The 24,511-nt window shown below is 49.3% G+C and overlaps 1 protein-coding gene across 2 annotated transcripts; it reads left to right on the forward strand.

Moving 5' to 3' along the window:
- The first annotated feature begins 645 nt into the window (after positions 1-645).
- LOC135912664 (BTB/POZ domain-containing protein 6-like) lies at positions 646-23,169 on the forward strand. 2 transcript variants are annotated; one of them, XM_070522261.1, is made up of 4 exons: positions 647-955; positions 7,466-7,542; positions 14,775-14,992; positions 19,714-23,169. In XM_070522261.1, exons 2-4 carry the CDS (start codon positions 7,534-7,536, stop codon positions 20,312-20,314), a joined length of 828 nt encoding a protein of 275 aa, XP_070378362.1. In that variant the 5' UTR covers positions 647-955; positions 7,466-7,533; the 3' UTR covers positions 20,315-23,169. The 2 variants fall into 2 exon arrangements, with proteins under 2 accessions (XP_065301227.2, XP_070378362.1); XM_065445155.2 differs by lacking the exon at positions 7,466-7,542 and having other exon boundaries at positions 646-955.
- Positions 23,170-24,511: the final 1,342 nt, after the last annotated feature.

Consider the following 24,511-nt stretch of genomic DNA (forward strand, 5'->3'; position numbering starts at 1 on the left):
GAGAAACAGTTCTTCACTTCATCAACGATCTCAGCGTAAATAAGTTGGACGACGGCATGGGCCAGCTACCTTCGAATTCATGCCGTACTCCAATCTTGGCAAAGGACCACGGACGATGGGATTGAGCCCCCAATCCTGACACCCCCTGTGTAGCGCGGTTGAGGTGTCCTCTACTGAGAGACTACCCGCCGTGGTTTCTCAGTGGCTATGGTGTTGGGCTGCTGAGCACGAGGTCGCGGGATCGAATCCCGGCCACGGCGGCCGCATTTCGATGAGGGCGAAACGCGAAAACACCCGTGTGCTTACATTTAGGTGCACGTTAAAGAACCCCAGGTGGTCAAAATTTCCGGAGTCCTCCACTACGGCGTGCTCTCATTATCAGAAAGTGGTTTTGGCAGGTAAAACCCCAAATATTATTATTATTATCTACTGAGAGACAGTTACTGCTCTGCACTTTACCCCAACTTTTCACCTTTCCATCACAAGAATCTCCTTTCGGCAGAAGATTAGCCCTCTGGCTCGCCCTGTACCGTCGAAGCGCAGCTCGTGACGTGGCGTCACGTGGCGCGGGAGTGCGAGTTTAGATGCCATTTCGCGGTTGCAGACGACAGACACCGGCTTCGCTTCAATGGGCCGTTTGGCGCTTTCGCATCAATAAGTAAGCAAGACAGACGACGATTATTGTTCGCGGACAAAATACGCCCCCGAAAAACGCCAACTTTTTTTTAGAGTAAAGGTTACATCGGACTTCAAGTGGTAGGATCAGGTTAACGCCCCTCGGTGTCACTGCAGTGATAAGGGCTGTGCTCCCAGCGCACGTCGCGCCGTTCCTCGTCTGGCCGCCACCCATCTCAGCCTCGCGAGAACCCGCGTGAGTTCCTCGCCTTAGCGCCTCGACCATCACGCATGACCGCCGCTTGACAGTGAGGACTCAACGTTGTTATACCGTGCTTCTGTAAGTGTACTACACCGTTTCGCTTCATTCTATTACTCTTCCCTTTTCTTTACTGCGCGCTAACCCTTCCGGTCGGACACGATGTAGTACACGGCTCGCTGAGAATTGGCACTGAATCCGATTTCGAGTTGCCGCGTTCGCGCGAACGCTTGGGCGAATACGTGCGAAGTGTGCTTTGCATAACTGTGCATACGTGAAGTGCTCACCGATTGAAACGCGATGCTTGTAGCGTGTGTGGCTGCCGGCACTTTTCTTGCGCCATGGGTTGTCGCTGCGGACACCGAGCTGATGCATTTTTTTGCATCGCGTTAAAGCAAGAGCCTTTGTGATGCAGTGCGACTGCGTGCCGCCCCTCGGCGTTCACCCCGCGCAAAGAGCTCTGGCCGCGATGCGGTAAATGTGTCTCGCTTCCATCGCTGAGCGCTGCACACCTAACTGCTCGGGTATTACACATCGTTGCTAATCACCCCCTTCTGCTTAGCAACGTAGGCGTAGTATATGGATGGTTACTCGACCTATCCTAGCGCTTAATCCCGGCGAATCCTTTCACCATTCGCTTGTATTGCAAGAAACCCACCACGGTGTCGTAGTCGTTAAATGACGGTGCGCTGCTAATGGCTAAGGCGCGGGATGAAATACCGGTCGCATTTCGATGGGGGCGAAATGCAAAAACATTTTGTGTACCTGCATTGGGTGCAAGTTAAAGAAGCCCAGATGGTCAAAATTAATCCGACAATAAGGCGTGCCTCGTAACCGTGTAGTTTTGGCACGTAGAACCCCAGAATACCGTTTTAACTTTTTTTTTATATTGCAGGAAATAGTACTGATGAAACACGTACTGTGGAAAGATTACACGTGCCCAAAGCTCTGTTCTTTCTCCAGCCCGCGTGTCTTATTTGCGCTGCGCCTTGCAATATTTCGTACCAGCACCAGCCGAATCTCGACCACTCGCGTTAGCGTTAAGCGCAAAGCTATATCGCCGGAAATCTATTATGACGGAAGAACAAATCGCCTGCGCGCCCGGCACAGAACTGAACTGGACTTTCGGCCGTTTAACCAAAGCACGGATATATTTGACCTGAACGCGCACTTTTTCATTTTATACGTTTTGTTAACTCTTACTTCAGAGGTCCGAGAGTTCGCAATCCTTTCGTCCCAAGTACACCACCATCGGGCAGCCTCCGGTGATTACGTCATTTCAGAGCGCAACCTTTAGGCGCCCGTTCCTGCGCTGAATGTCGGCGTCCCTCGGCGTCGTGCCTCGGCGTAACCGAGCGGATGAGGACAACGAAGGATGAAAGAGCGAACCCGGAGCGCAGCGGAGGAGGGAGGAGGGAAAGAGATAAGAAGGCAGGGAGGTTAACCAGAATCACGTCCAGTTGGCTACCCTACGGCGGGGGAATGGGAAAGGGGGAAAACAGATAACAGGGAGAGAGAGGAGGGAAGGAAAGAAGGAAATTGCAGTGAGTTCGCTGACGTGTGTGGCCTTACAGAAATTGAATAGTCGCAGATGGTCGCACAAGCCCGTCGTCCTTAAGAAGCACAAAAGTGTCTTCACCGCTTTATGGGCCGACGGGCGATGGAGGGCGCAGAGGGATATGAAAGACGGCGAGAGGGAAGGGAGCGCGAGGAGAACGGCAGAGTAGATTGCAGCGTAAGCACGAGGAGACAGCAGCCTTGAAGCACCACCAGATGACGCTCGCGTCAACACATGCGCGGCCGTGGCGGCGCCGGTCGTGCGGGGTAAAGAAAGAAGGAAACCCGAAAGGGCTCCTTCGCGCATAGCGTTCCCCGCAAGCGTTTCCCAGGAAAGATTACGGTTGCACAAGCTGCAGTTGCCGGGCGGCGGCAGCTGTGTGGCGGCTCTATACGGGGAGATCATTTTTATGTTTAGCGGAATAATTAAAAATCCTCTGTGAAGGACAGCACACTTCTTGCCCTTAGCTACATTGTTCGAAGAGGCGGACTTTACTAGCACAAGAAATCGATACATGTTTAACTAATTAACAAGAAAATACTAATTAGTTTCTTAATTACAATACGGTACATATTGCAATTTACGAATTGTAGACGATGAGCTTTCAAGACGTACTTAAAATTCATTTCCAGGATGACACCAGTTTCGAGATATTTTCCAAAGTGTGGGACGGAATACATGGACATACGAAATTTTGTGGTTCGATGCATACAAGTGCGTTTCGTTAAAAAGTGGGACAACGGGGATGTTTACGGCGAGTCTGATGGCGCATATCTCCAAACTAGCGTCATTCTGGAAATTCCTTCCAAGTGGATACGCTTTGCAGACTCACCGGCTACAATTTGTAAATTACAATGTGTTGAAAACGAGAAGAAAAGGGGGTTAACCGAGGGGCCCGATTTGTATTAGTCATATCAGAAGAAGCCAACAAACACTGACACCAAGGACAACATAGGGGAAATTACTTGTGCTTTAATAAATGAAATAAAGAAACGATAAATTAATGGAGATTAAAGTGGATGAAAAAACAACTTGCCGCAGGTGGGAACCGAACCCACAACCTTCATATTTCGCATTAATTTCCATTAATTTATCGTTTCTTTATTTCATTTATTAAAGCACACGTAATTTCCCCTATGTTGTCCTTGGTGTCAGTGTTTGTTGGCTTCTTCTGATATGAATGTGTTGAAAAGTAATTCAGAAGATAATTAGCCATTTTTGTTAATTAATTGAATGTGTTTCAATTTTTTGTTCAAGTAATATCCGCCTCTCTCAAAAATCCAGCCCAGGGACTAGAATTACGTTGCCTGCAACAGGTTATTTTTAGTAATTCCGTAAAACCTGTAAATAATCATTTCGTATAGGCGTCGCGGTTCTGCCACTAAGTGCGGTGATCGATGCGATGCCTCAATATATAGCGAAATGAAAACACTTATAGAGCTGTGCCTAAATTTCACATTAGGAAGTGTCGTAATCGTCGGTGATTTTTTTTTGTCCGTTATTTCAAGTGCGATAGCTTATGTACACGTCACATTGTGCCCAACACAACGGCCTGACAACTACCCGCTAGATATGGGCGCCACGCGGTGAACGTGTGTAGTTTTATCGCAACTTGCGAATCGCGTGAAAGCTTGCTGCACATCCCAACGAACAAAGTTTGCGCACAGTTGTGACAAGAGATAAAGATAAGGAGATACAGGGGAGTTAACTATGAACCGGGCCGGTTGGCAGTTGTCAAATGAAATTGAGAGGGGGGGGGCGTGAAATTGAAAATAATTATGCGTGAAAAAAATCGAAAAGGCGCCAGGTGCCTTTCGCTTAATGGGACAGGTGCACCATGCGCTGACTGTAGAAAACAAACAAAAATATGGAAATTTGTAGGATGGTGCCCTTCGGAAAGCCTAATCACTTCCGGTGATTTGCAACGTAGTTAAAGTGAAATATACATTGGAGATATCGCCCCTGGTAGCTACATACGATGTTTCGCAGATACACCCCATCGCGGTCGTTGTAACTGGCGTAGAAATACTTCCCCACAGGTGCCGGCTGCGCTAAAGGGTAGATCCCTTAGGAAAGATTTCTTTCACTCTTCCAGCCCTGTCTCCACGTGTAGGGTAGCAAACTGGACTCGGTCTGGTTAACCTCCCTGCCTTTCCTTCCTCCCTTCTTTATCTCTCTCTCCTTTGAGGTACTCCACGTTCTACTGAGACCGTATTCTTCGCCGCCTAGTCGCATACTATTTCTGACTAATCATCATTTTGCTCTATTTTCACCCGCCGTGGTTGCTCAGTGGCTATGGTGTTGGGCTGCTGAGCACGAGGTCGCGGGATCGAATCCCGGCCACGGCGGCCGCATTTCGATGGGGGCGAAATGCGAAAACGCCCGTGTGCTTAGATTTAGGCGCACGTTAAAGAACCCCAGGTGGTCAAAATTTCCGGAGTCCTCCACTACGGCGTGCCTCATAATCAGAAAGTGGTTTTGGCACGTAAAACCCCAGATATTATTATGCTCTATTTTCAAGTTTCCTCCTTCCAAGGTGCTTCTGTCAACTTCACTTTTAAAAAATAAATTAAACGACGATTACGATACTCCCTAGTGTGCAACTTGAGCGTAGCACTATACGTGCTTTCTTTTCGCGTGTCACTATTTTATATTATATCTATATAGGTACGCGGCTTATATTAGAAAGTGAACGCTGTGGGTAGCGTGGCTGGCGCAGACAATCTGTCTCATGCACGACATTGCAAACTGAGCGAACTGTGGCGCGACTGTCTCTCTAATTGGGAGATCGCGAGAGGCAGCGTGTGGGTGACGCGTGGACGCGATTCACAGCAGCCGCTGCAGACAGACCTACACTCATGCAGTGCTTTGTTTCCATAAATGGAATCGGGTGGAGGCACTCCCTACATGCCTTATCAATGGCGCCATCGGTGAACAGACGACGGCACGCTACTCTGGCGCAATGTCGTAGCGGTCGTTGTCCGCGAGTATAGCGCTGAGCAAAACGGATTCTGCGGCAACTTTTTGTAGCAATGAAGAGAAAGCGACGGGCGCGTGGCTGCTGTACAGTCGCGATCAATTTGAAGGTGATCGCGCGAGCATCGACCGGCGGGCCTTCCAAGCAGCATAGCGGCCGATTTTGGAACTGCGAAGATAAAAATTGCGCTGCCTTCTTCCCCTATTATGCTCTTCCAGGCTGCAACCATAACCCCCAAGACCAACTAGCCACATTTTTGTGTTTGTTTCTCTTTCATGGCAATGATCTGTGTGCGTGGCTTCCTCATGCATATCTTGGCTAACAATGACGCCTCTGTGCAAAAGCTCATAACGCAATCAAAATGAATTCGCAGGTTATGCCGTGAACGGTGACGGGAGTGTCAGCTTTTCAGAGAACACCAAAAGAGAGAGAGGGGAGCTATCTGATGTTTCCCTCTCGACCGACGGTGATGACGTAACGTAGCGCTGCTCCTAGTTTTGGTCACCGCTCGAGCGATCACCTTCAAATTGATCGCGACTGTACATGTGTTACGGCGCCAAGCAGTCCTCCAGCATTTGACAGTGCTTTTGGTTGCTCGGAACAGACGTTGAATCGACGCAGCTTCACGTGCGACGGTTTCGCGTTTGCCCAGACGCGCAAGGGAAAAGCCGCAAAACAAGTAAACTTTTACATGCAGTGGTGTGTTATCTTATTCAACTGTTGCTAATAAGGTGTTTGTCTTCTCTTCCTCAACTTAAACTGATGTGGATGAAAACACGGGACTCTTTTCAGAAGCACTCTCAATGTGCGCGCTTTGCCTCCGTAGCTTTCCCTTTATTGCCACAGAAAGTGGCCCGCGAGTATAGGCTTTTCTTCCGCTTTCGCCATTCCCTCCTCCTCTGGTTTCTGCTCTCTTCCTCCGCTCTCCTCCTCGCACTCTCTTCGCTCTCGGCGTCTTTCATCTCCCGCTGCCCTCCGCGTTCGCTCTTTCATCCTTCGCTGTGCTTGTTCGCTCAGTTACGCCGAGGACGCCGACGCTCAATGCAGGAACCGGCGCCTGAGAGCTTTGCTCTATAAACGGGGCCATTTATTCTTGTATGTACCTATGCCATTGCGTATGGAATGCGCACCGTACCTGGCTATGCATACAGTGTGCATAAACATGCATACACACATCGCTACAGGGTTTTGTAATAAAACTGCACACGTGTTTTCCGGCCAGTTAATATAATATACACTTAAACATGGACGTTATGTAATGTCCAGCTAAAGCGAGAGTTCTGTGATGCACTCGTTACTTGGGCGAATTCAAAAAAAATTGTGATTAGTTTTTAGCTAGAGAACAAATATCACTCTGAAGGAATCCGTGACGACAAAATTGTGCTTCCTTGCTAGACACGAAAAGGCGAAGGGGTGGTCTCGTGGCGGGCTACCAAATGGAACCTTCTTTTTTAGACAGATTGAATAATTAACTTGCACAAATGTTGAGCCAACGAAAGGAGGCACATGTACGAACAGTGCTACACAATCTTCTCCCTCATTACGTCACTTTGTCATCTGTATAGCTGTACATCTCCAAGTTTTATTAATTTCGCGGGAGCGTCGACCGACACGACGGCCTGCACCGTGTCCTGTAGCGCAGAGCATGCTCCTGTCCGAACATCGTACACTAGGTAATACTATTTGTCTCTGTTCGCACTCGCGCGCCTGCAGTGGTTGCAACAAGCGGTTGCATCTGCAAGATATAGTTGATGGGATATGCAGCAAACGTTATGTCGCGCTGAATGGAATCGCCTAGCAGACGATGTTCAGACAGGAGGACACCCCACGCGCATGCGCCTGCTCTGCTGCACTACCCGACACGGAACTGACGGCCGCGCCATTCGACGCTGATGTGACATTGAGTACTTCAATATGTGTATATCCACGAGCTTGACAGTAAATTCGTCTACGTCACGTCGCTCATATTACAGTATATAATAAGCGTTCTCGCTTCTGTTATCGTACTGTACAATTCGCTGTTCTGATAACTTTATTTGCCCTCTCTTCGGTCTAGATAAGACCTGCGCATAGTGTCTGCTCAATCGCCGCTGCTTTCGTCAGCTGCACACGAGAATCTGCTGGATGGCCCCCGTAAGTATTCTTGTAAAATCAGAACTTGATTCACCGTACATTTACTAACGACAGCCTTTGTTCATCCGCATATTTAAAGCTATATAGACAGCTGATCAATTGTGTACTCGTGCACTGGATATCTTTCCCGTATTTGCCCAAGCCCCGTGCGCGTGTGAGTTGCGAGAGACATCTGGGCACTTCATCTACGTATCCCTAGGTACTACAGCACCACGGGAGAGAACGCGCTTACGTCCGTCTGTCCCAAGCTGAGGTGCACTACGCAATAGCGGATAAATAATCCGCATAATCTCGCTAACCCTTATGGTTTCGTGGCGCCGCGTCAAGGAGTTGAGCTCATGTCTGGAAAGTCCTCGGAACGAATCCCGTTTGATGTTTTTTTTTTTAAATCTCGGTTACCATTTTCCCCCTCGACTTCTGCAGCAATTCTTTTCCTATACTTCACCACGAGGCCTGACGCCGAAGGTTCCTTCCAAGGGCAGCGAAGCGACCTGGTGCGAAGTGAGCAAAGGGCCCTTAGGTAGATGCCGCTTTAACGGCTCTGGTTAAACTCTCTGCCTTGCCTCTATCTATCCTCTTCTCTCTCTAACGGTCGAAGACCAATCAATAATGGCACTCTGTTACCGCGAAATCGTTTTAAAGCGAAGCTTTATATAGCTAGGCGAAACGAAAATGCTCTGTCAGCGCCTGTGTGCAGAAAACTATCATCATCAGCAGCAGCAGCAATGGCTCGAGCGTAGTCGTTTTCTTCCACAGCTAGCGCGTTGGCGCCACTCGGAACAATCGCGCGAACGCGCTCGTGCCACTGCTCCCGCGTTCATCGTGGTCGTGGTGGTGAAAAACATTAATAAGAAGGCCTAAAGTAAAGAACACTAAAAAGCAGCGTTGTGGGCTGCCTTCGGGCTGCCGGTTGTGGCATCCAGGCCATGCCTAGTCGCGACGTCCTCCGCCCAGTTCACCAGCTTATATATGTTGGAGATCCGGCTCGGAGCTGGACAAAGCAGCCTCACACTGCAGCGGACTGGTCGTCGTCTTCTTCCACAGCTGGCTACGTTGGCGCTCATCATTCCAGTGTAGAAGTTTTCTGTCGTCGTAATAGGGAAGCCGCGTTCACGGGGGTATGAACCATTGCTTAAGGGGGTATGTGTCATTCATTGTCTTACGTGACGGAGGGATGTAATTTTTAATCAATTTAGTTTTGAAGAATCGCAAGCATAAATGGCGGGCGGATGCTGCTAACTACACCGCCGAGCAAGCTCGAGACATCAAACGTGCGTGTAACCTCATTAAGAAACACAAAGACGTAACCAATAATTGAGAAAGAACTTTCTGCACCGTCGAAATTAACCCAGTGAGAAACACCGGGACCGCACGTTTCAGCTTCGCTGATTAACCACTTGTACGGAGTGCTTGGGCGGCGACCTCGCAATTGTAAAACATTCGTTGACAAGTTGTGCTTAAGTCCTCGTGTTTTTTTTTAATTCATTACATACGCACAATACACAATACTGTTCGACCCATAGCCACCAAGGCTATGGGTCCAAGTCTGCAAGCCTCGATGCTTGGCGGCGCATACGGAATGCGTGCTCATGTAGCACGTATACTACTCCCGTCGCCGACAGGAGTAGTATACTGCGCGTGCGTGTGGGTGTGAACGCTACAGAGCTCACTTCCAGGGCACTCTGCGCGGGTCATTCTATTCACACATGGCTGGGACATCAAAAAGACAGCCAATATAAAACAAGGCACGTCGTCGTCCCTCAGGTCAGCCAGAGGCCGCTTATGGGCACGTCCCTCTAAATCCAAAGGTCGACATCTTCTTGCAGCGCGTAACAGTGTTAAATTAACTTCAGTACGCTGCCTCATACAGGCTCGCTGACGCTTCGATAGACGAACCTGTATTTCTCAAACGCGGTCTTCTTATCCTTGGCGCCTTAGATTCAAGTACTTACGACCGTGACATCACGTTGTGTGCAATACCGCAGCTTCTACGCGCTTTGCGCACCATTAAAGTATGCGAAACAACCGTTATTAAGCGACATTGCAAGAAGAATATCGCAGTAACCGTATCAATGAGACAAAACACAGGTATTGGAAATCTGCTGCTAGTTTATTCACAGGAAGGACGCATATACGATTACCTCTAAAAAGGTGCAGCGGTGGCACAGAGGTAGAGTATCCGCCTCCCGTGCAAGAGGACCTTAGTTTGAATCCCGGTGCCGCGCAATTTTCCACCAGATTAAAAAAAAATCCGCGTGTTGATAAAATTGCATAAACAAGCCTGGACTGCGGCCTGATCCCGGCGACCAGAACCGGTAACGCACTCCCTCACCAGAGCAGGATTCGCCACCCTGGTGCAGTACTTGGCCACAACCTCCTATATGAACACAAAAATCAAACCCCGGCCCTTAGTCCCAAGCGGCTGCGAAGCAAATGACCACGATGGAAGTCAGACCTGTGACGTAGCAGAGGGTGCTAAGAATACCTGGGTCCGAACAGGCCGCCACTGAAATGTGAACCTGACAACGTTTAACTCTAGAACGTTATCTAGTGAGGCGAGTCTAAGAGTGCTATTGGAGGAATTAGAGGGAAGTAAATGGGATATAATAGGGCTCAGTGAAGTTAGGTGGCCAAAAGAAGCATATACAGTGCTAAAAAGCGGGCACGTCCTGTGCTACCGAGGCTTAGCGGAGAGGCGAGAACTAGGAGTCAGATTCCTAATTAATAAGAATATAGCTGGTAACACACAGGAAGTCTATAGCATTAATGAGAGGGTGGCAGGTCTTGTTGTGAAATTTAATAAGAGGTACAAAATAAAGGTTGTACAGGTCTACGCCCCTACATCCAGTCATGATTACCAGGAAGTCGAAAGCTTCTATGAAGACGTGGAATCGGCGATGGGTAAAGTCAAAACGAAATACACTGTACTGATGGGCAACTTCAATGCCACGGTAGGCAAGAAGCAGGCTGGAGACAAGTCAGTGGTGGAATATGGCATAGGCTCTAGGAAAAGCAGGGGAGAGTTATTAGTATAGTTTGCAGAACAGAGTAATATGCGGGTAATGAGTACCTTCTTCCGCAAGCGGGATAGCTGAAAGTGGACGTGGAGGAGCCCGAATGGCGAGACCAGAAATGAAATAGACCTTATACTCTGCGCTAACCCTGGCATCATACATGATGTGAACGTGCTCGGCAAGGTGCGTTGCAGTGACCACAGGATGGTAAGAACTCGAATTAGCCTAGACTTGAGGAGGGAACGGAAGGAACTGGTACACAAGAAGCCGATCAATGAGTTAGCGGTAAGAGGGAAAACAGAGGACTTCTGGATCAAGCTACAGAACAGGTATTCGGCTTTAACAGGGGAAGAGGACCTTAGTGTTGAAGCATTGAACGACAATCTTGTGGGCATCATTAAGGAGTGTGCAATAGAAGTCGGTGGTAACTCCGTTAGACAGGATACCAGTAAGCTATCGCACGAGACGAAAGATCTGATCAAGAAACGCCAATGTATGAGAGCCGCCAACCCTACAGCTAGAATAGAACTAGCAGAACTTTCCAAGTTAACCAACAAGAGTAAGACAGCTGACATAAGGACGTATAATATGGATAGAATTGAACATGCTCTCAGGAACGGAGGAAGCCTAAAAGCAGTGAAGAAATTAGGAATACGCAAGAATCAGGTGTATGCGTTAGGAGACAAAGCCGGCAGTATCATTACTAATATGCATGAGGTAGTTCAAGTGGCTGACAATCGAAGAGAGAATAGTCTAGAGGAATTTGAAATACCACAAGTAACGCCGGAAGAAGTAAAGAAAGCCTTGGGAGCTGTGCAAAGGGGGAAGGCAGCTGGGGAGGAACAGGTAACAGCTTTGTTCAAGGATGGCGGGCAGATTGTTCTAGAAAAACTGGCCACACTGTATACGCAATGCATCATCACCTCGAGCGTACCGGAATCTTGGAAGAACGGCAACATAATCTTAATCCATAAGAAAGGGGACGCCAATGACTTGAAAAATTATAGACCTATTAGCTTACGGTCTGTTGCCTACAAAGTATTTACTAAGGTGATTGCAAATAGAATCACAAACACACAAGACTTCTGTCAACCAAAGGACCAGGCAGGATTCCGAAAAGGTTCAACAATAGATCATATTCACACTATCAATCAGGTGATAGAGAAATGTGCGAAATATAACCAACCCTTATACATAGCTTTCATTGATTACAAGAAAGCGTTTGATTCTGTCAAAACCTCAGCAGTCTTGGAGGCATTACGGAATCAGGGTGTAGACGAGCCGTATGTAAAAATACTGAAAGATATCTATAGCGGCTAGACAGCCATCGTAGTCCTCCCTAAAGAAAGCGACAACATTCCAATGAAGAAAGGCGTCAGGCAGGGAGATACGATCTCTGCAATGCTATTCACAGCGTGTTTACAGGAGGTATTCAGAGACCTGGATTGGGAAGAATTGGGGATAAGAGTTAAGCGAGAGAACCTTAGTAACTTGCGATTCGCTGATGATATTGCATTGCTTAGTAACTCAGGGGACAAATTGCAATGCATGCTCACTGACGTGGAGAGAGAGAGGTAGTTTAATGAATGGAAAATGTAGAGAGGTCGGCCGGATAATGGAGCATCTGGCCTGCTACTCTACGTAAGGGAAGGGGAAGAGGGGAAGAAAAAGGGTCACAATGGGGGATGATAATGGGAGGAACGAGGTGATTGACACATTAAACAACTAATATCACAGGCGTGAGTCCAGGCCCGTGTCACATAGGAAACGTGACAGTGCACGCATTGTCTCTGTCGTCTGCCAACTCTGTGGCCACGCGCCTAGTAAGAGGTCCTCTGACAGTGGTCCATTGTGTAATTGTCTCAATGTACCTGCCAATGTCAGTCTTTCTCGCGCATACTCAGGGCACACCACGAGCACATGTTCTATAGACTCTACCACGCCACACACTGAACAGTCCGGGGAGTCTGTCCGTCCAATAATGTGCAAATATTTGCGCGTGAAGGCGACGCCTAATCGCAGTCGGTGTATCAGGCATGTATGAGGGCGTGGAATTCCACGCAGAATTGGAAATTTCATATCGGGATCCAGGCTTTTAAGGCGGACGTGACGAGCGTCTGGCTGGGCCCAGTATCTCCTCGTCGCACTCCTCATTAATTCCGACAGGAGGCATGTGATGTCCGGTCTGGAGAATGGCACTGCAGTTCGCAGGCCATTGCTGAGGGCGCGCCTTGCTGCAGCATCGGCCATCTCATTACCGTTGAGCCCACAGTGTCCCGGGATCCATTGGAACACTACGCGGTGGTGTTTTTCTTGAGCGTATGAAAGCAGCTCGGTGATCTGCAGGGCCAGAACCTGATATGCGGTGTGGCGCAGGAAGCATCCCAAAATTTGCAGCGCGGGTTTTGAGTCCGTGAAAATGCACCATTCTTGAGGTCTTTCCCCGCAGATGTGGCGAATCGCTTCCCGAATAGCCACAAGCTCTGCAGCGGTTGATGTTGAATTATGGTCGAGTATGAAACCTCGAGTCATCTGTTGGGCTGGTATCACCACAGCTGCTGTCGATGCCTTAGGTGACACGGAGCCGTCTGTGTACACATGAACATATGTCTGGTATTCTGACCAGATGTACGCGAGAGCAAGTTGTTGTAGTCCACTGACGGGAACCAATGATTTCTTTAGTATGCCGGGGACATGTACGCACACGGAAGGTTGAACCATCACCCATGGTGCTTTGACGGGGTGATATGGAAGGGCATAGCCTGTTGTTATGTGGGGTAGATGGCAGCGGAGTGCACTTGTGAAACTGCTTTCCGGACGCTCATGTAGAACCGACGTCAATGGATGGCAATGGTGTCGTGTCAGTAAGCGTAAATACACACGAAGTGGTTCGTGGGACGGGTATATCGGTAATGGGCATACGTGGGCTTCCTCAATTGTGCCTTTGTTGGAGGCACGCCGTGGCAACCCGAGGCATATTTTGAGTGCCTGCGCTTGGACGCTCTCTAATGTCCGTAAGCAGGAAATGCTCAAGTTTGAGAGTATCGGAAGGCTGTATCGAATGTAGCCCACGAAAAGTGACGTGGAGAGGCAAAGCGGGCGGGTGGTCCTAAAAATTAATCTCCAGTAAACTAAAGTATTGTTTAACAGTCTCGGAAGAGAACAGCAGTTTACGATAGGTAGCGAGGCACTGGAAGTGGTAAGGGAATACATCTACATAGGGCAGGTAGTGACCACGGATCCGGATCATGAGACTGAAATAACCAGAAGAATAAGAATGGGCTGGGGTGCGTTTGGCAGGCATTCTCAAATCATGAACAGTAGGTTGCCACTATCCCTCAAGAGAAAAGTGTACAATAGCTGTGTGTTACCAGTACTCACGTATGGGGCAGAAACCTGGAGGCTTACGAAAAGGGTTCTGCTGAAATTGAGGACGACGCAACGAGCTATGGAAAGAATGATGGGTATAACGTTAAGGGATAAGAAAAGAGCAGATTGGGTGAAGGAACAAACGCGGGTAAATGACATCTTAGTTGAAATCAAGAAAAAGAAATGGCATGGGCCGGACATGTAATGAGGAGGGAAGATAACCGGTGGTCGTTAAGGGTTACGGACTGGATTCCAAGGGAAGGGAAGCGTAGCAGGGGGCCGCAGAAAGTTAGGTGGGCGGATGAGATTAAGAAGTTTGCAGCGACATGGCCACAACTAGTACATGACCGGGGTAGGTAAAGTATGGGAGAGGCCTTTGCCCTGCAGTGGGCGTAACCAGGCTGATGATGAATACATTTCTGCCATGCATGTTTATAAGTCCTGCCTGTGAATAACCAGTGCCTGTGTGGTTTTTTTCTTGCGTTTTACCCACCGTGCTTGCTCCGTGGCTATGGTGTTAAGCTGCTGTGCACAAGGTCGCGGGATCGAATCCCGGGCACGGCGGCCGCATTTCGATGGCGGCGAAATGCGAAAACACCCGTGTACTTAGATTTAGGTGCACGTTAAAGATCCCCAGGTGGTCGAAATTTCCGGAGTCCTCCACTACGGCGTGCCTCATAATCAGAAAGTCGTTTTGGCACGTACAACCCATAATCTATTTTTTTAAATTTTTGCCTTTGATATTGCTGCTGCGCTGTCTTTCTTGCAATGATGTTATTCTTGTTCTCGCACGCACTCGCATTGCTTTTAAATATCACTGCCACACTGTTCCGTCTTCACGATGTCCAGTTCAAGTTTCTCAAGTTCCTCGACAGCGGTGAATTCTCCGACGTCGAATTCATGGTGCTTCCGGAGAAGTTTCCCGTGACGCGCACGTTCAAGGCGCACAAGCAGTTCCTGGCCATGATGAACGAGGTCTTCGGCACGATGTTCTTCGGAAGCCTTCCGGAGAAGGACCGGGTGCTCATCACCGACATCCATCCGGACGGATTCGCCTGCATGCTCAGGTAAATTGCGTTCGCTGGTCGTCCTAGCGCCGTCCTTGGTCGACAATTACTCGGTGGCATTTGTTTGAACTTGTCACGCTCAGTACTCTGCGTAGTGTCATGGTGTAGACGGATTTATTGCCTGCTCATGTTCTCCACAGTTGAGGACTTTGCAGCGACGCACATCGACAGCATTCCAAGAGAAACAATCCACCATTTTATCAAATCGATTACAGGCGATTACTGCGGTGTTCCCATAGTTTCATGGACGGGCATTTGCTGCGGCAAGTTCACATGCACGCGCCATGAAAAATATCAAAGAAGCGCCTGGACCGTCAGACTCACGTTGTTCAGAGCGAGAACGCCGAAGCACGTAGACGCATGGAGTAACACGAACACGCAACAGGACAACGCGATATTATCAAATAAGTCAGTCTGTGCACGCGCCGTGGTTTAGACGTTAGCCGGGCAGGGTACCCCTCCTGGGAACGCATGCGGGGAATTCATACAGGGGCTAAAGGTAAACCGTTTCGCTGTGAGAGATACTGCGACCGGTAATGAAGCCGCCACTGTCCCATTCTGTATACTCGTATTCCATTTCTAGGACTTTGGTAGCGACCATTATATTTTGGCCACGCACCTCCAGGTCTCGCAGAAGTGACAGCGCATGTTAAAGTACACAGACTGGGACAAGTTTCGCAAGATTTGGGAAGAGCGAACGGAGAGTGAACACAAGCCCAGCCTCAAACATTGGGTGGCACAGGTTGGATACGACATCAAAAGTCAGCTTTTCCAATAAAGAGCTCTCTCTCTCTGTCTTTCTCTCTCTCTCTCTCTCTCTCTCTCTCTCTCTCTCTCTCAAATCTACCACCAAAGAGGCTTGCACCGACCTCCCGGTGGAAAAGGTGCAGTCGTCTAGCTCAACTGGTGGAGGCTAAACAGTCCCTCCTCGCCAGGTGGAAGGGACAGCACCTCAACCGCAGGCTCAGAAAAACGCTCTCTGAAATCAACAGAACTACAGAGGAACCCTACACAGCCCTCTCTAAAAATCAATGGGATGAGGTGTGCAACTCGATCGACTGACAGATGCGCAACGAGGGAACCAGGAATCTCCTAAAAAATCTCCTCGACGAGACGAACGCTCAATCAAACCAACACAACACAATGGCGCGCACCCTACACACAGCCAAGCGTGAACCTTCCGGCGAGGAAATTTTATCCAGACTCCTGAAGAAGTATATATCGGTCGCATCGGGACCTGCGCCACCTTCACTTGACTACGAAGGCTCCGCGGGAACCCTGAGCTCGACGCAGAATTCGAGATTGAGATCAGGCGGGAGCACCACGACCGCAATAGCAGATCGACTCCTGGTCCGGACAAGATCACAAAGCCCTACGGAACCTGGACGATAATTCCATCGCATACCTGACGGACATCGTTAACCAAGCATGGAGCGGTGGTGAAGTACCAGAAATGTGGAAATCGGCAACTACCATCCTAATCCCCAAGCCGGGTAAGCCTTCGAGTCTCGACAACCTCCGCACAATTTCGCTTACATCGTGCGTGAGGAAGGTTGCTGAGCACGCAATCCTAAACAGAATTTCTCGCTACCTGGAGGACCACGACGTTTACCCACACATGATGGCTTTGGGGCCGGACTCTCGACGCAGGACGCGATGAAGCTTATCAAGCATCACATTATTGGCTGTAATACGCGGGACGCGAGAGCCATAGTAGGTCTAGACCTGGGCCTTTCACAACATTCATCACTCGTGTTGTTTTAGACACGATCTCGAGCCTTAACCATAAAAGCTATCCTTAAGGTCGGGGACCTGACTTCAGACATGATCAAGCCGAGGTCTAAAGGGATGCCACAAAGGGCAGGCATATCCTCGACCCTCTTTAACTTCGCCATGATTGGTCTATCCAGGAGACTCTAATATCGACGGTATCAGTCACACCATATACGCAGATGACGTCACCATCTGGTGTACGGGAGGTAGCCACGGACACGTAGGGACGGCCCTGCAAGAGGCGATTGATGCTACCTAGAGGCGCCTCAAGCCCACGGACCTTCAGTGCTCACCTCAGAATCCGAACTGCTACTACATTGTCCCAAGCGCAGGGGACCCAAAGCAAAGGGTAAGAAGCCTCTCGCCGAAGGCGACATCAAACTGCGCACAAATGATATACCGAGGATGGATGCCATCCGGATTCTCGGCATGATGATCGAGTAGGGTGGCTCTAACAATCACAGTCCCACGACTCACTAAGAAGACGGACAATGCCGTCTGACTAATAATAGTGGCCAACCGGCAGCAAGGCTTCGGAGAAGATAACCTCGTGAGATTGGTACGTGCGTTCGTACTGTGCCATTTCACTTACGTCGCGGCCATGCCCAACTGACAAAGATCGGAGAGAGATAAGCTCAACGCATTAATCAGGAACGCAATCAAGAGAGCTCTCGGCCTCCCCATTCACGCACACGGAACACTTACTTCAACTCGGCAGGCATAACACGCTAGAGAAAATCGCGGAAGCGCAGGAGGTGGCTCAGTTCGCCAGGCTGTCTACCACACAAGCTGGAAGACTCATCCTACAGGAGCTGGGCATTCCCCCAGCAATTGTCAAAGTTCTGCAACATCCCTCGAGAGCAGCGCGACTGCATCACTGTCGCCCCGATCCCACGAAACATCTATCCGGAACCCAGCGTGGCAAGACGTCGGGCGCGCGCGAAGGCCTTCGCGCGCGCCCTCCTGAAAGACTCGTGAGCGGGCTCCGGAGAACAGTTTCGTAGACGCCGCGTGCCACGCTGACGGACGGGTCTTCGCTGCGGTTAGTGTAGACCATGGAAGTCAAGTGACGAACTCAATCTCGATCTGGACGACGTCCTCTGAGATCGTGGAGTAGGCTGCGATCGCGATGGCCTTATTGGTCGACAAGAGCACAACGATCTACAGTGACTCAAGATCAGGCGTTCGGGCATTTGCCAAAGGAATGAACTGGCCTTGGGGATACTTGGAAGCAAGGAGATCACGCCAGACATAATCGTATGGTTTCCAGCCCACATGGGACAGATTGAGGGTGCCCCGCCCAAACTCAGTGTGTCGGCACACAATGGTGCGCGAGTGATCATGGACCACGTAGCTACCGGGCAGCGTGATGTAGGAAGTACAGACAATCTGGACTCCCCTTCCTCGTACAATAAAATTATTAAGCTCTTGGCGAGGAGGATCTACCCCCTTCTACATTCTAAACTCAATAGACCTCAGGCTCTAACACAAAGGCTTCTGCAGACCGGGGCATACCCAAACCCCCTACTTCTTCACAAGATTTACCCCGAAATTCCGGCAACAAATGCATGTGCACTATGCAATGACTTAGGCTATTTATACCACATGCTCTGGTGGTGTCCCGCGTTACGCGGCGATTAAAGCAAGACTTCTTCATGCTGGGATGCAGTTCTACGCAGCCCGAGCCTTGAAGAACAGTCTGGGCTGTCCAACGGGCCTACGACGCGGCGGAGAAGCTCGGCATCTCTGTCCCGACGTGGGAGCGGCCCACTGAGCGCTAACGCGCGCCCTAAAGGATCACAACAAAGTTCATCCATCCATCCATCCCTCCATCCATCCATCCATCCATGCATCCATCCATGCATCCATCCATCCATATCTCCGTAAGCAAGTAATATATGCAATGGCTCATAACTTCGGAAGGCAGAGGCCACACGCACTCTGCAAAGTGAGGCGAACAGTGTTTACATTCTTTCTAATCACGCATACAACATAGATAACACCATGCAGAGAACTGTCATCATCAATGGCTCATACCCCCGTAAGCAAGCAAAAAATGGCTCATAGCACCGTAAGGTTCATGGCACAAAATGTATGTACGGGTCAAGAGGACAATGCCAGCGACTGTGTGGATGGATGCCTGTGCCGTACAAACGAGACGAAATTGTGATATTCATTGTGCATATATCTCCAGGCACACCCAAGTGTGATATCGAGAAGTTCATGACCACGCACTTTGCATGTGTTAGCCGTGATGTCCCTACTCCTGTGATCATTGTTGGAGACTTCAATGTCGCCATTTCGAAACCATACCAGAAATGATCAGTTCGTAACTGAAAAGCTTGCTTTGAAGTGCCGCGCCAATCCAAGTCACTCATCTACTGAATGGTCGTGTATAGGTTTAATTTTGACCAAGATTCTGTCTAAGGTTGTAATCGAAACAATCAATGTATATCACAGCAACCACAAAGCTATCGTCACTACCATTACCAAATGATGAAAATAAGTGCATGTACCCTTGTCTAACTCGGTGTGATGCGCTACAGCTTCGTTGGTCATCCACCTTCACAGGGTGGAATTGCTCTATTTTTTTTGTCAGCTTGCCGACTTAACTGCTACTATAACTGCGGTTAGGTCCTAGTGTAGCAGCGAATAACAGTGGTCGAACATGGAATGTCGCCGGAGCCACATTTCGACAAGGGTACTTGTCAGCTGTTGCTGCCCTGACGGATAAGTACTTTTCTCGAAACGCTGGCTTTAGCGACATTCATTCTTAAACCTCATGCAGTTATTCATTTCATGCCTCCGTCTCTTATTCTGTGAAATATTGTATTCAGTGGGCTTCTAGCGTTATGTCAGTAAGAGCCCGGGATTCTTTTTTCGAGAGTGTATTGGGGAAAGCTGCGGCGGTTCCAGTTCGCAACTGATCAGTCTCTGCTTCGCTGCAGGTACTTCTACGGAGGCAAGCCACGGTTCAGGGGCATTGAGGACGCCGTGTACACGAGAACGGCGGCCGTGAAGTACATGGCGACTGACTTGGAGCGAATCTGCACCGAGTACATCGTGTCGCACATCAGCGCCCGCAACGTGTGCCGCCTCATAGACTACGTGTCGCTGAGCGACGGCGGCTGCATCGACGACGCGGTCCTGTCCGTGCTGCGACACGACGGAGTCGGCGTCGTCTGCTCCGACGGCTTCGTCGACGCGTTGGACGGCACGGTCGAGTACGTGCTCAACAACGTGCGCAACGTTCCCGAGACCTGCGTCGTGCACAGGCTACACGATTGGGCCTGGGCCAAGGTCCTCAGGAGCCTGACGGTCGAAGGGAAAGAGGGCGACATAACCCCGCCTCTGGACGTCAAGACTGTTATGAAGCCCTTCATGCCCTTGCTCAGGTTCCTGACCCTGACGCCGCAGGAGTTCATCTTCGGCCCTTCTTCCTGGCACATCTTCGATGGCCGCGATGACTTCGCCATCCTCTGCAATATCGTCTGTTACGGTTCGGTCCCACTGCCGCAGTGGACGTGTTCCATCAGGTACCGGAGATAGTAGCTTAGTGTCGTTGTTCGTTCGCTTGCTCGACTATCGGGACCGCGTGAAGGGAGCGTTATCAACGCTTCTGTAACTTGCACAGTTATATGGACTACGTGAACGAAGCAATGTCAGTGTTATCAAGAAACCGATGGACGCCGAAAACCAAGAGGACACTGTGCCACATCGATGGGCCCATCTTGTTAGGCCCATCGTAACGTCCTTGATGTCGCAGCGAGTAGGTGCAGACCACGCTCGTCGCCGTCAGCCCGACGGCTTCGCATGTCAGCTCATCGTAGGACTTCGTGACGTGAGCCATTGTAAATAGTACTATGTCATTGTCAGAAGCAATTGGCCGTACTGCGTAGTATGTTTAGGGCCACTAGTCCACGTTTTTAGAACGGGCGTGTTTCATTACCACGCCACTGCGTTCTAATATCCTAATCGTCCCTGTGAAAGGCCATGTGTTTTTATTATAGCTATTAGTCGTAACTCTCTATATCACTGTCTTCCACCTGCGACTACTGAAAGCCCTCGACGACGCCATTTAGCGTAACTGTTCTTGACACAGGTACGTGTTTACCAGCTGTCAGTTTTATCATGACTCGGTGACATGGAGGACATAAGTGTGTTCCTGAGCTCGTTGGTTGCACTTAGCACAAATGGTTTCCAGGAGAACGCACTGAAGAATGCAGAAAAGGATAACACACGCTGGTCTAGCAACTGAATGTTATTCGTTTTCCACGCCATTTTACGGCACACAACAGCCAATGCTTATTTTTTTCTTTTGTCACGCCGCTAATCTGTCGCTTAGGATGATCGCTTCTGCTAGTAGTGTCGGTGGTGTACTGATGCACGATTTCTCGCTTCCGTCAATGGTCATAGCTTCTAAAACTCAGCGCGTCATCTTGTCTCTACATTTTCCTAAAACCTTGATGTCGTGAAAATGTACGGTACAATGGCGACGATGAAAAGCGAGATGCACAGTGGAGATTCCTTCCAAAGATGCTGCATGTTCTCTTGTCCTGTCATCCAGACACTTGACCGTTCGTTGCATGTATCGTCGGCCACATGATAACGGTATACCATATATCACCCCTGTTTTGCAGGCAGTCTACTTTTTTTTTCTTTGTGCATCACTAGCTTTTCCGACCATTGTTGATTCGTGCACACATTGAACACGCCTTTTGTTTGGGGCTGAACCTACAACCGTGAGGCCTTCTTTCCTGGCTGTCTTCAGTTTGTGGGCTAGGCCGTGTTCATAAGGCACAAGAACAACCTTCTTCCTGAACCTTGCTGTTCGGGAGTCTCGTCTTCTTTTTCAGCCCTTTGGCGATCGCTGTAAGCAGGCCTTTGGGATAGCCAGCATTGTTGAACCTGGTTAGCTGGTGCATGAAGCTTTCTTCCATTACGTGATGACGCGACTTCTTTATGGCGGCTTGCAACACCGTGGTCGCAATGGCTCATTTGACGTTCGAGGACTGGTCGGAGTCTTATTGCAGGAACACGTGACGATCGTATTGCCGGCATGTACGAATGTCATGTTGGAAGTAAGAATGTCAAACGAGCCATCGTGACCACGGCGCTACAAGCCACCCTCGGGAAGTCGTGTCGCCAGGTCATGAAAGAATCGTGCATCAGGTAACCAGGCTCAACGCTGGCTATCCCAAAGGCCTGCTTACAGAGGTCTCCGAAGTGCTGCTAAAGAAGACTCGATTCCCGGGCAGCAAGTTTTAGCAAGAAGAAAACGTTCAAGAGAAAGGAAAGTTACTGTTGTGCCTTCTTTACATTGCCTAACCCACAAACTAAAGAAGATAGCCGTAAAAGAAGGCGTCACAGTACCAACCAAGGAGTATTTAATGTAGGCACGAGTCAACAATGGCCAGAAAAGTAAGCAATGCACAAAAAACCACACGAAGTACGCTACCTGCAACACAGGAGTGATATACGATGTACTTTTATCATGTGGCCGACGATACGAAGGAGAAACAGGCAGGCATCTTGGTGACACAAGAGAACATGCAGCATCTTTGGAATCTCCGCTGGGCATCTCGCTTTTCATCGTCGCCATTGCACCGTACAATTTCACATCAAAGTTTTAGCAAAAAAGTAAAGAAAAGCGGATGCGCCAAATTTTGGAAGCCAGGGCCATTGACGGAAGTGAGCAATCATGCAGCGGTACACCATCGGTACTGCTAACTGAAAAATAAAAAGAGCTGCTTGCGCAAGAGCGATCTATCACCCTAAGAGACGGATAATTTGCGTGACAAAAAGAATCATTGGCTGTCTCGTTCTATTACAAAAATGGAAAACGAATAATGAACATTCAGTTGCTAGTCCAGCGTGTGTGGTTGTCCGTTTCTCTGTGTCAGTGCGTTCTATTGGAAGCCATTCGTGCTTTGGGACCTGAACGAACACTCCATTTTTGCCCCGACCTCATTGTGCATGCCCACCTTGTCCAGACTTCATTTGTCGCCCACTATGCTCCTAATTCACCTCCCATTTATCAAGTATTGCATCACACATTCTTTGTCACTATCTGTCAGCTTCGATCGTGATGCAGATTTTCATTTCATACGACACATCTGGCCTCAGATATGCAAGTAGCAGGTGGTTCTTTCGGAGCTTACAGAAGGCAGTTCATAAGAGCAACATGCGAGTACAACTTTCGTACGCAACGCCTTCGACCGTCTCAAACGAAATCTAATGGCACGGCTACAGTGCCTGTTGCCATCTGTCGTGTGCATATGCCATTCTCGCTCCATAAACCATTGACCACGCCTTTGTACATAGACATTGTCCACCTCTTACGTGTCATCGTGCATGTGTTTTACTGCGTTATTGACTGGTGAATAAAGTGCTTCATTCACACATCTATTGCTCCGCTTTCGTTCCACGAACACGACCGTAGCTACACCGCGACAGCAAACGCGAATTGAGAATTCATCACGTCGGCCTACCAAACTTTGTCCTAACGGCGTCGACTTAGTGCGCAATGCGAAAGTGCAAATTTAGCCGTCTAGCCAATCTACTAAACATTACGCGCATATTGGCGGCAAGGAGTTACGGAGTCGCCATCTATCGGAAGCGCCTCGCTGGCGTAGTATGAGGGATCACGCGGCGCGCTCCTCATAGGTTTTGCTGTCAGCGCTCACTGAAAACACCACGCGCGAGCTCTCCCGGACATTTCTGTAAGTACTTTCGAAACGAGAGAAGTTTTTTACTGTCTAAATAATAACCTTGGGCAAACTGAAAGCACACAATCGTTTACAGACGCTATCTCTTTACCGAATACGTACAGTGAACGCCACTGTGCGCGGTCGCCGCGATTTAGTCTCCATAACCGGCTTCTTGCGTGAAAGGTAGATAAACGCTGAGAGCAAACTATGCGAAATATGTTCTTATAGCGTTTGTATAACTAAATGGAGCGTAATAGAACGAAGACTCAATGCAGCGATCGCGCAGATTCGCAGCGACCGACTGCGTGTCTGCATGCTTGTCCGCGCAGTTTCGCTTTCGCCGCGTGCGCGTTCTCGCACCGTGCCATGAGCTTTAGGCCGCAGAATATTAGCATTTGACAGTATACAAGCAACCAATGATGCGTGGGCGCTATCAGATCTGTTCAAAAATAATTTCATTGTAGAGACTTCGACACCTACGGGGTTTTATGTGCAGGATGTCGCGACGATTCAATCTTCTTTTTTTTTCTAAATTCTTGGACGTTTCAATATTATTTCTCGAGTTGCGTCGCACTATATGTTTATCGGTGTTGTCAGCGTGCGATTTCCCGCTGCTTCTTTTTTGTAATTTAGTGCATTCATTCATAACACGAACATGACCACATATGCTATGCTTTTTTTTATGTGCTTCTTACCGCTCCCTGTCCACTCCAGTGAACTTGCCAGTATCTATAGCATCGACAAGTTCATAGACCAAACCGTCATGACATTAGTCGGGCAGCGGACTCGGGCGAGCCTATCAGTGCGCGCTTTTGGAACATTGCAGACCCGGCGCCGAAGCAGAAATCTTCCTCGCGTCTGTGCTTGCTGCATACCCGAGTTGTAGCCGATGACTGTTTGCCGGTTTTACGTTTCGCGAGCCAAGCTTCACGCAGCTTCTTGTCCTGCGGTTACGTATGAATAAGGCTGACACCGGGCTCCGTTGCGTACGTGCGGCCCTGCGGCACCGAACAGTAGCCTACCATGTTGGGCACCT

The sequence above is a fragment of the Dermacentor albipictus genome, chromosome 7 (assembly GCF_038994185.2).
Source record: "Dermacentor albipictus isolate Rhodes 1998 colony chromosome 7, USDA_Dalb.pri_finalv2, whole genome shotgun sequence".
NCBI lineage: Eukaryota > Metazoa > Arthropoda > Arachnida > Ixodida > Ixodidae > Dermacentor > Dermacentor albipictus.

What these genes read in the sequence shown, in the direction of transcription:
- LOC135912664 (XM_070522261.1), top strand. An exon ending in GGATTCGCCTGCATGCTCAG is followed by an intron (nt 14,993 to 19,713) that starts GTAAATTGCGTT and finishes GCTTCGCTGCAG; the next exon opens with GTACTTCTACGGAGGCAAGC.